Source organism: Lontra canadensis, unplaced genomic scaffold, assembly GCF_010015895.1.
Source record: "Lontra canadensis isolate GAN:19392208 unplaced genomic scaffold, GSC_riverotter_1.0 scaffold55, whole genome shotgun sequence".
NCBI classification, from domain to species: Eukaryota; Metazoa; Chordata; class Mammalia; order Carnivora; family Mustelidae; genus Lontra; species Lontra canadensis.
In genome coordinates this window covers 12950150-12960283 of record NW_022631049.1, presented here as the reverse complement: position 1 = coordinate 12960283, position 10134 = coordinate 12950150, and the positions used below count along the sequence as shown (strand labels likewise).

Here is a 10134-nt window from a genome sequence, read left to right as displayed (position 1 = left end):
GGGTATCATAAAAGCTGCGGTGGGAGTTATTCCCTAGGGATGAGACTCTATCCATCACACTCAGCTGGGACGCACCTCTAACAGGTGAGCAAAAACAGGAGATGTACAAGGAGCCCAAAACTGAGTCTTTAATCTGGCCTGCTCCTTTCATCCCACTGTTTCTCCAAGGCATGTGTCATCCAGATGGGAGAGGATACTGCGTCCTTGTTAACATTAAATAGAAATGGAAAACAATTCATCCTGGCAATTACCATCTCTCTACCATCAGTTTACTTCCTGTTCCTCCAACTTAACCACCTCCAGTTACCACCCTCCGACTTCCAACCTGCCTCCAGCCCCTCCTCAACAGGAAAAAAAAAATCTTTCAAAAGAGATGGGGCAGAAGGAAAAAGGATTAAAGAGAAAAGGAACAGTGTACCTTTAAAATAATGACTCATTTTATTTTTTCTTTTAATATGTAGTTATAAATATATTTTGTCAAAATATATGATCAATATGGTCAAAACATTTGCACGTAAAGTCATAAATAAGGTCAAGGTGAATGTTTAGGTTTTTTTTTCTTTTCTTTCTTTTTTTTTTTTTTTTAAGATAGAAGTCCAGCTATAAGGAAGCAGTCTGTGTAGTGTGTGGGTGAAAGGACAGGAACGTGTGTGTCCCCAAGGACTGCCTGATCTCAGCGACACCCACATCCCTCTACTACCATCTCCTGATAATTTTTCAGTACCACCTTGTCATACTCATCCAGGTAGAGCATGGAGATGGCACTCAGTTCGGTGGGAACACAACAGGCTTTGGGGATACTGGAGTTGACAGAGTTGACCAGGGTCTGCACAATGGCATGGTTGGTTGAGTTGAGGTGGTCGGCCAGTGGAAAGGGGCAGTCCCCGTGGCAGTAGAAGGCCTGGTAGCCTGGTGGGGCCACAATCCAGTCGTTCCAGCCCACATCGCTGAAGTCCACATAGAGCGAGTGGCGCCGGCAGTTCTTATTCTTCTTCCGGGCCCGCTGTGGATGATGCTTGGGGCTCCGCTTGGCCCTCTGGCGTCGGGTCAAGGCATGTCCACGGCCATCATGGCCAAAAGTGACCAGGAGGGGCCGGAGCTGGGCCCAATCCCCACTCCCTTGAGGTAACGATCGGCTAATCCTGACATGCTGGCCCTGGTGGGTCCGTGTCTGATGGAGGTGAGTCACCTCAATGGCCAGCCCGTAGTTCGGCTGCTTCTCCCGGGTCCAGCGAAGGACCGCAGGGCTCACATCAAAAGTTTCCCACCGTGTCACATTGTGGTGGACCAGTCTCGTGTCCAGTAGTCGTGTGATGAGGTGCCCACGCGCCACTTCTGCCGGGGGCTTCATAACCTCATAAATGTTTATTCGGTGGAAGCCCTGCTCCCAATCAGGGCCCTGGTTCACCTGCTCCCGGAAGAGTCGGAGCTCTGCAGAGGAGATCACCTCATTCTCTGGGATGCTACTGAGGTTAAAAAGGAAACGAAAAGCAGAGTTTTCGCTGGTCCCTGGGATGTTCTCCAAATATTCTAGGCACAGTCAAGGAGAAAAAAGAAAAAGGGAAAAGGAAAAAAAATAATAAAAGCACATTAACTTTTTTGAGAAATCTAAAAGTCAAGAAATAGCTTCGGTCAAGAAGCTTTGAGTGATGGGTGCTGAATTCTGCTTACATAGTGAAAGCCCATTTGGGGAAATAAGCATATCTTTTAATCTGAAGGAACAGATAAATGGGCAGCTAGCAAACCAGCAAAACTTAGCTAGCATTCAGCAAGCACCAAAGACAGAAAGTATCTCCCAACCTCCTTTATATGTCTAATAATTTCCATGTGTCAACTCCTTACTCCACCACCATCAGACTCCCCTTTTAAAGCTCTCTTGGCTTTGTGTACACAGTTTTCTTTACAAGTGGTTATAAAGAAAAAGGGGGGCCAAGAGAGCAGAGGCAGGAGGAAACATGCACACAAGTACCCTCTCCCTCTTCTTCCACTTTCGAGTATGTTACTAAACATTTCCCCAGCGATCTTGGAAACACAGAGCATGCCTTGTTGATCATGTTACAGAGGGGAAAATAAATTCCAACACAGTAATGATGTTGGTGGATTAATAACTCAGATTTACTTTGGAAAAGAAACATCCGCTAGGAAACATTCAGATCGGATTACAAGGCCCCTATTGAATAAACCTGACAAACACACAGCTGTAATATTAAATTCAGTGGGTGCTTTGAAAAAAACGGGCAGAAAACCTGGCAAAAAAGGCTTTGATATAGCAAAAACACACCACAGGGGCTAGCCCATGTCTGAGTGGTGTCATTCCCCTTCCCCCGAACCCCTCCCCTCTGTCTCCAAAAAATAAATTCAGCCACAGCTCTTGGAGGTAAGCAGCTCTGTTCTCCAGCGTCCAGGATTTGGGGCTTTGATGTAACCTGAACTCTTCTCCCCCAGGGCTTCCACGGCCCCACCAACCAGCCGTACTAGCCCTCCCCTGCCAGGGACTCTCTGCACGGACTGACCTTCGTGGTGGAAGCTCCTCACGGTGTTGGCCCTACTGGCCGGGCGCTCAGGGTATTCCAGACCGATGCTGTGGATCTGCTCTTCCTCCTCCTCCTCCCCAGACTGGAGCCGGTAAAGATCCCGCATGTAATCTGGGATGACGGCGCTCTTGCTAGGCTGCGGGCGGCGGCGCAGCCCGAACATCTGCAGAAGTGTAGCCTCGAAGTCCCGCAGGAGCTCATGGCTCTGCCCTGAGCGGCGTCCTCCCGCGTGGCCCTGAATCTCGGCGACTTTTTTCTTCCCCGTCTCAGGTATCAAACTAGCATGGCTCGAGCCTCCTAGCAGGACTTGGCATAATAAAACGACCATCAGCATTCGGTTACCAGGAATCATGGTGTCTCTGGGGAGGGGGAGGAGGTTGAAGGTTAAAGAATAAATAAACACCAATAACGAGAGAGAAACAGAGATGTCTCTGCATATGCATATAAGGCTAGTGATGGAGGGTCAAGATGTAAAACAGGTCAGAAAGATCAAGTTTGTGTCTTCTCCCTCACACACCCCCACCAGCACCAGCTGCAGCCATGCACGGCCTGAAAGTAGGAATTGCCCTGTAATTACTTGGTCTAACTTGTTTACAGTCAAATAACCCCAAATCAGATAGCCTCCATCCTGTTAATCTTTTTTTGTCCCAACTGCTATCTGAGCCATGATCTCAGCTTGGTTTCTTCAAGGATAAACAGTTAACATTGAGGGGGTAAAAAAGGGTGGGGGAGGGAGAACTAAAATGCCATCGCTCTCCACTTCAGACCTTCAGCCTCTCGCCCTCTTCCTCCACCCCCCTTCTTCCTCCGCCCTCGGAGCCCAACTTCCACAACTTCCAGCTGGTTCGGAGCAGGAGGGTGGGCGAAGACTCAGGGCGGCGGGGTCCAGAGGCTGAGACCAGAACGTGGTCTGGGAGCTGACCGAGTGAGTGGCTTGACGGTTTATTTTACTGTGGCTGATGAGTTTGAAATGCCCAGCAAAAAGCATCTGATCGCGCCCGCTCACTCACTCCCAGGAAAGCAGGGGGTGGGGGAGTGGGGATGGTTCCGAGAGAGACCTCTGTGAGTTTTGACAAGCAGCTGGGAACAAGCGCGGGGGCGCTGGGCGCTCCCCAGTTAAGTGTGTGTGTGTGTGTGTGTGTGTGTGTGTGTGTGTTCGCCCAGAAAGGACAACCCCGGGCTGCGGACCTTTCATCTCTTGAGCCCCCTCCTGCTCCCCTTTCTTGCAACGCACACCATCTGAGAGTGCGAGTGGGAACAAGCAGAGCTTTAAACAAAACCGGTACGCTCAGAGCCCAGCGGCTGCCCGGCCAAGAAGAAAGCGACAGCGCTGCCAGAAAGCGGAGTGTGAACTCTGGAAAAAAAAAAAAGGTCCGACGGGAGCGACCCGAGGCGAGCAGGGGTGGGGAGGGCAGAGTGAAATCCCAGGAAGGGGGGGGGGGAGGAAGAGGTGTCTACTCACTGACAGAAAACAAGGCATATAATAACAGTCCATGATTCTTGACAGCCAATCTTGAACAAACTTGCTGGAAAGGCTCAGAGGAGCTGCGGCAGCGCGTTGCTCTGGATGGCACTACGGAATGGCTCCTAAAATGAATATTTGAATATAATGAGACTCTGGCGCAGACTGGCTCTGTTTTTCTTCCAGCCCCTCTGAGTCACGTGAACGCAGAGGCCCCGCCCCGCGCACGGAGGAGCCCGCCCTTCCCGCGGCGGGCGGCGAAAGGGCGCGCGCGTCCTCCTCCCGCGGCCCCGCCCCCTCCAAGAGAGGCCAACCCCCGCGCGGGCCGCCGGAGCCGCCAGCCGTCCAGGAGGAGCTCCGCGCCGCACTCGGCGCAGCCCCCGGTCCTTCCCCGGGCGCGGTTCGCAGAGGTCGCGGTCCTCGCTTCTACCTGCGACGTTCGGTGCAGCGGCTCGGGCCCTCGCGCCAGCGGCCTGAAGCCGGAGGATCTGGGGCGCACCGTGGGGACTGCGCCTCCAGCGCGAACACGGCTCAAATGGGGCCGGGAGCGGGGGCGGCGGCGTCTCAGCAGCTCAAAGCCTCACCAACCCAGGGGCACTTAAAAAGGAAAGCGCTGAGGGACAGACAAACACGCGCGCGCGCGCTCCCCGCCACTTCCTCCCCGGGGTCTCGGCGAGGCCAAATATTGCTCTCAGCGACAGCCAGTCACCCCCTGGCGAACTCCTGCGAGGGCTCGGACTAGCCGGGCTGGCGCTCGAGCTCCCAGCCGAAAGCAGCCGCCCCTGTCACGCACCCGGCCGGAGGGGGAGGTGTTAGGCGGAGATCCGTGTGGGAAAGTGGGGAGGGAGCGGCCGCTCCATTTCGGAGAGAATCTCCGCACCGCGTCAGCCTCGGGGTCCACTCCGAGCAAAGCAAATCCCCAAAGAAAGCGGTCCTCGAGCCATTCAAGGCAGAGGGGCGGACTCAAAAGGAGACGTCGCCGCGGAAAGGGCGCATCACAAGTTTCGGGTCTTAATGTCGCTGAGGTTTTACAGCTCCCGACCCGGCGCAGAAAGGAAATCCCACCGCGTTCCCAGGAGTCGAGAAAACCGTGAACAGCTTTCGGCCTGCGCTCGACCTCTGTGTCTGCGTCTCTCGCTCTCTTTCTCCAGATTGTCTTATTTTTGAAACCACCACTCCTCCCCCGACCCCGCCACTTCCTCCCCCCACCCCCTTCCTCCTTTGCACCAGCTGCAGAGTCGCAGCAAATATTTCTTCAAGAATCTTAACCAATCCACAGCTCAAGGAATTACCGGGATGTCCTGACTCTAAGGGAAGATGCTGCGTGCGTGGGTCGTTCTGCACGGGGGCCTTCACAAAAACCTAACCCGCGCGACTCTGCCTCGGCCCCAGCCCGCCGCGGGGTCCCGAACCCCAGACTCCTGCTCCCAAGGCCACTGCACCCGCCCTCCCTTCCGAGGCTCTTTCAAGTTCCAGCCTCGGGTCTCTTCAGAGATCCAGGGCTCAGGTTCCCCGCCTCTCGCCCTCACAAATTTGGTTTTCTTCTTGGCACGCGCGGGAAGCGTTTGAGGAAGAGTAAAGAATCAAGCGCTTAGCTCTCCCTCGGATACCCGGCTGCCCAGCGCCGCCCCACACCGCCGGCCGGGGAGTGGAGGCCGAGGGCGCCCCTGCGCGACCGTCGGCGCCGCGAGACAGCCGCGCCGTTCCGTGAGCCGCTCTACGGTTTTCCCGCTCCCGCGCCACCGCTGGGACTGACTGCGAAGGGGCTGGGAGAGCAAAGAGGGGTTGGTGGGTTGGTTGGTTGGTTGGTTGGTTTTCAGACGCCTGGAACCCTAGATGTGCCCGGTGGGAAGCGCTGTAGAAGTGGGAAAAGCAGATGGAGAAGAGCCAGTCCCCGCGGGGCGAAGGGCCCGTGGAAGGGGCGGGCGCCCAGGATCTCACTCTGCCCCTAGGAATCTCCCCGGGCGGCGGCGGGAGCGCGCAGGACTCCCCGGGTAGTGTTTCAATTTTGGATTTCGTAGGATTCGTCTCTAATCACGCAATTACCCCCTTCCCCATTTTTTCTTTGATTAAAAAAGACAAAAGCCCAAAAGGACGTCCGTCTCCAGAACTGTTTCTGGGGGGAAGAGGGTGCCAGGGACGAACTCGTGGCGTTGTCCTTTACTTCCCCGCCAGAGACTTCTCCCGACGCCGAAGTTTGCCCAGAGGTGGCCTCGGTTTACCAAGTCTATGTTTTGGGGCGGGGGGGGGGCGGTTAACGTCTCACAAAGCTTTCAGCCCACAAACTGCGCTCCTCACAGTCCATCCACCTAAGCGGTGCGCAGCAAGCGGTTGAGGCCTTCGGCCCAGCTCTGGCGGGGAAGGGTCCGCAGGGACCCGGGAATTCCCGGACCTTTGACGGTTGGCTCTGGGTTGGGAGGACCAGTATAAGCCTCGGTGCGCAGGGCGTCTCGCCAGCGACTCCCTATGGGCCACGACACCGCAGGAAGACGCGTGCTCGCAGCGCCAGGCATCCCGACCATTGACCCTACAGACCCTACGCCAGGAAATGATAGGGGAGAGCCTCCTTGGATGCTGCAAGTTCCAGAAAACAGCTTGTGGATAAGGCCCGTCGTGCAGCCTCAGTTCGCGTGCTCTCAGGGGCTCCCGCCGGCTGGGGACCGGGTCGGGTGACACTCGCCTCGACGCAGCCCGCAGCCCCTAGGGCGGCGCGTAGGCTCCGGAGGTAGCAGGACCGCGCTCCCGGCAGCAGAACCAGCCCTGGTTAGGTGTTCTTCCTCCACCTCGCGATCCCTCGGCCCCCTCGTACTGTCGGGACTTCGGAGCTACAGTCCTTTCTGTCTCGGACCTTCCCGTCCGGGGGTCGCGAACACCAGAGCCCCCGCAACGCGTTCCGCTCAAGACCTCGCAGTCTTTCCCAGCGACCCCCAACTAAAGGCTCCTCTTCTTCCCATCTCTTCTGCCCGGAACCTACCAAAGGTGAAAATCGCCCGCGGCCGCCGGACGGAGAAAGTGGCCTCGGTAGAGGCAGTAGCAGCTGCGGAGGTGTCCTTCAGCGCCAGCATCCCTACCTCTAGCACCACCGTTGGGGGAAAATAGGCCACCTTGAGTGGGGCCAGAGGCCACCTTGAGTGGGGCCAGAGGCTGAGCACCCCCACTGTTCCCCCCACGGATGCTCCCCGGCCCCCTCTGCCCGGCAACCCTCGCCAGGTAGCCTTGCTCACCATAGGTCCCTGCAGTAACGGGCTCGCCAGCAGCAGCTCCTGGGGACCTCTGAACGGCTGCAGTGAACCTGGGCAAGGGCCGAGGACTGGGGTGCTGCAGGCTCGAGACGGCGCGGATGGGAATCCCATCAGGGAGAGAGGCGAGATACTCAGCCCCGAGCAGCGTCTCAGGCTCCCGTCCCTCCGCTCGGATGCCACACTCACCTAGCTTCCGGGCAGGGCTCCGCTCTCCTTCCCTCCCTCCCTCCTCCTCTGCCCTCGTGCATCTTCTCCTTCCCCCCTCTTTCCCTCGCTCTTTCTTTCTTTCCTTCCTCCTCCTCGTCCCCGGCAGCCCCTCCTTTCTTCCCTCCGCCCTCGCTCGCCTCCGTTCTGGGATGGGAGCCCCGCCCACATCCTCCCATCCAGCCGCCGGGCCTCGCCTCGCAGGCCAGGGTCCCGGAAGCCCTGGCTGCGCCTGAGTCTGCAGCTGCTGCCCTGGCCGGGACGACGCTGCTTCCAGCTCGGGGAAGCGGCCGGGGCTCACCTGGGGACCACGTGCAGAGGTACTAGAAAGCATGCACCGACTAGTCGCCGTACCTTCCAAAAATACCCATGGGAGTCTGGGCTTCCCCGAGTTTAGAGTAACTGCTGCCCAAACTGATGATTAAAACACTGAGTAATCACCATTTACCCCAAGTAATTAGAGATAATGAAACACCTCTAAAATCAGGTTATGGAAAAAGGAGCTGTTGGATTGCTTTAAAGAGTGGCCTTCCATAAACTGTTAAAGGATTTCCAAACAGTGAGAAACAGGCTGTGCGCAGAACTGTGTGCTCTAAGAGGTACTTCTTTGGCTATCGAAAGGTGACTTTCCTTCCAAAACATTGTTTTCAATGCTTCTTTTGGAAAGCCTTGGCGATGACCCTCAGAAATATGGCCCCAACAAACAGTTGAGTTTTCCCCTCCCACCCCAGGCCTAACACTTTTGAGGACAGTGGTGGCATGGAGACAGGCTGGGGCCATGTTTTTACAGTTAGAAAAGCCTGCTTATTATCACTCAGAAACCCTCTTAAGAACCACCACAGAGGTCATTTTTGTTGTTATTGTTGTTTATTTGTGGCACACCTGGGAATACTTAAACTCAGCAAACTGACCTTCTCAGGAGGTAACCAACCACTAAAGCAGCAACCTTTTTGGCCACAGGGAGACAAGAAAAGACACCCTTTGTTCTGTTTTTAAAGGAAGAAAAGGGTGAGGCGTTGGCCCTTTCTTACACGAAAGTGCTAGTAATCATATTAACAGGGAGGTGGAATGTGTGCTTAAAACCTTCCCAAACAGGAGTTAATTTCACACGGTGTCTCTGATGCAGCAGTGCGGGAGCTATCAGCATCATCTCCCTGGTTTACAAACACAGAAGGGGAAGAACAACCAGGTTAAAGGATCTTGCCCAGAGCCCTGAAGTAAATCACAGGCTCTGCTTTGGACTTCTGAGCTAATACTGCAGGGCGGGGCTGAGGGTCACAGCCCTGAGCTCAGGGTAGACCAGGGAGTGCTGGAGGACTGTGCCTTTTCTGTTCGGATTTCTTACCCTGGGATAGCTACTACTCTTCACTGTCCCAGCAAAACATGTAGGTCTTTACTTAAACAGGTATCCGTCCTAGGTACCTCACCTACAAAGACTTTTACATTAACACACCTTCAATATTTAGAAAACAGGAACTACCTCCTATGTGGAACACAGATCACCAAAGTCTGGAATTAGATGAAATGGGGGGGGGGGGGAACACAACTGTGAGAGCAGGGCCAAGGCATCCTGCCATCTTTTCCAGGTTAGGCCTGTGAGGTCTTTTAGTTTAATAATGCCTCAGACAACAGAAACAAACTGTACGGCTTTGAGCATGTTCTTTAATTCCTATGGGCCTTGGTTTTCTCAGCAGCAGAAGGAATGGATTAGGACAGTTTCCATACCCCTTTTCAATTTAAAAATGATTTCATTTTTTAATTGAAATTCATTAAACACCTATCTTCTTTCATTTTAAATCACACCTGAGCTCACCTCTTCTAGAAACCTCTGATTAAACAGGGCAGGGCAATACCACCACCCTGAAAGGATGACTGACAGGATACTTCCAGCTTCCAACATAGTCAGAATTACATCAACTTTTTAAAAAAATTTTATTTTATTTATATGAGAGAGCGAGAGCACACAAGGCGAGGGGTGGGGGCTGTAGAGTGAGAGGGAGAGAGAGTCTCAAGCAGACTCGGTCTGCACTGAGCACAGAGCCCTATGCTGACTTCTATCTCCAGACCCTGAGATCACGACCTGAGCCAAAACCAAGAGTCAGAAGCTTAACCAACTGCGCCAACTAGGCACCCCCAGAATTACATCAATTACTACTAATAATGAAACAAATTAAAATTCCATTAAGTAGTTACCTAATGTCCATCCTGGAGCATTAGGCAGTGTGCTCCTTCCACACACTGCCTAGAATAAGGACAGATTAAGTGTTCACTGAGCCCCCTAAAACAATCAGTATTGTTTTAATCATTAACAAAATGTTCTTCTTAATATTTAAACTCAAAAACAACAGTGATATGCTGTGTTTAAAAGCAGGGCTTTATTTTAAGGCACAAGATAATAGGTCGGTTTTTTTTTTAATCCAAATCCTTTTGGATAATTGCTATTATCTCATTTTGCTGAAGCCTAAATAATAAAGTAGCCATTGGCCCACCCATGAGTGTGTGAAACTCATAGTCCAGGAGTTTCTAATTAAGCTACCTGACATACCTTGTTTAGACCCCGATATGAATCTTTAGATGTGTGGTGAAAGAACTCAGCTTCAGTTCTCTTTGGACAGCTTTATTTCTAGCCCACATTGTACAAACCATCTATTATCACCTCCTTTTACTCACTCCTCTTTTCCTTTTTGCTTCC

General features: G+C 53.6%; 1 protein-coding gene across 4 annotated transcripts; it reads right to left on the bottom strand.

The window, feature by feature from the left end:
- Window positions 1-415: 415 nt before the first annotated feature.
- BMP4 (bone morphogenetic protein 4) lies at window positions 416-7503 on the bottom strand. Of its 4 annotated transcripts, none has more exons than XM_032875356.1 (4): window positions 7425-7503; window positions 3997-4121; window positions 2514-2840; window positions 416-1530 (listed from the first exon to the last, which is right to left on the bottom strand). In XM_032875356.1, the coding sequence occupies exons 1-4, from the start codon at window positions 7484-7486 to the stop codon at window positions 674-676; spliced, it is 1371 nt and encodes a 456-aa protein (XP_032731247.1). In that variant the 5' UTR covers window positions 7487-7503; the 3' UTR covers window positions 416-673. The 4 variants fall into 4 exon arrangements, with proteins under 4 accessions (XP_032731247.1, XP_032731250.1, XP_032731249.1 ...); XM_032875359.1 differs by lacking the exon at window positions 7425-7503 and adding an exon at window positions 7221-7342; XM_032875358.1 differs by lacking the exon at window positions 7425-7503 and adding an exon at window positions 4790-4942.
- Window positions 7504-10134: the final 2631 nt, after the last annotated feature.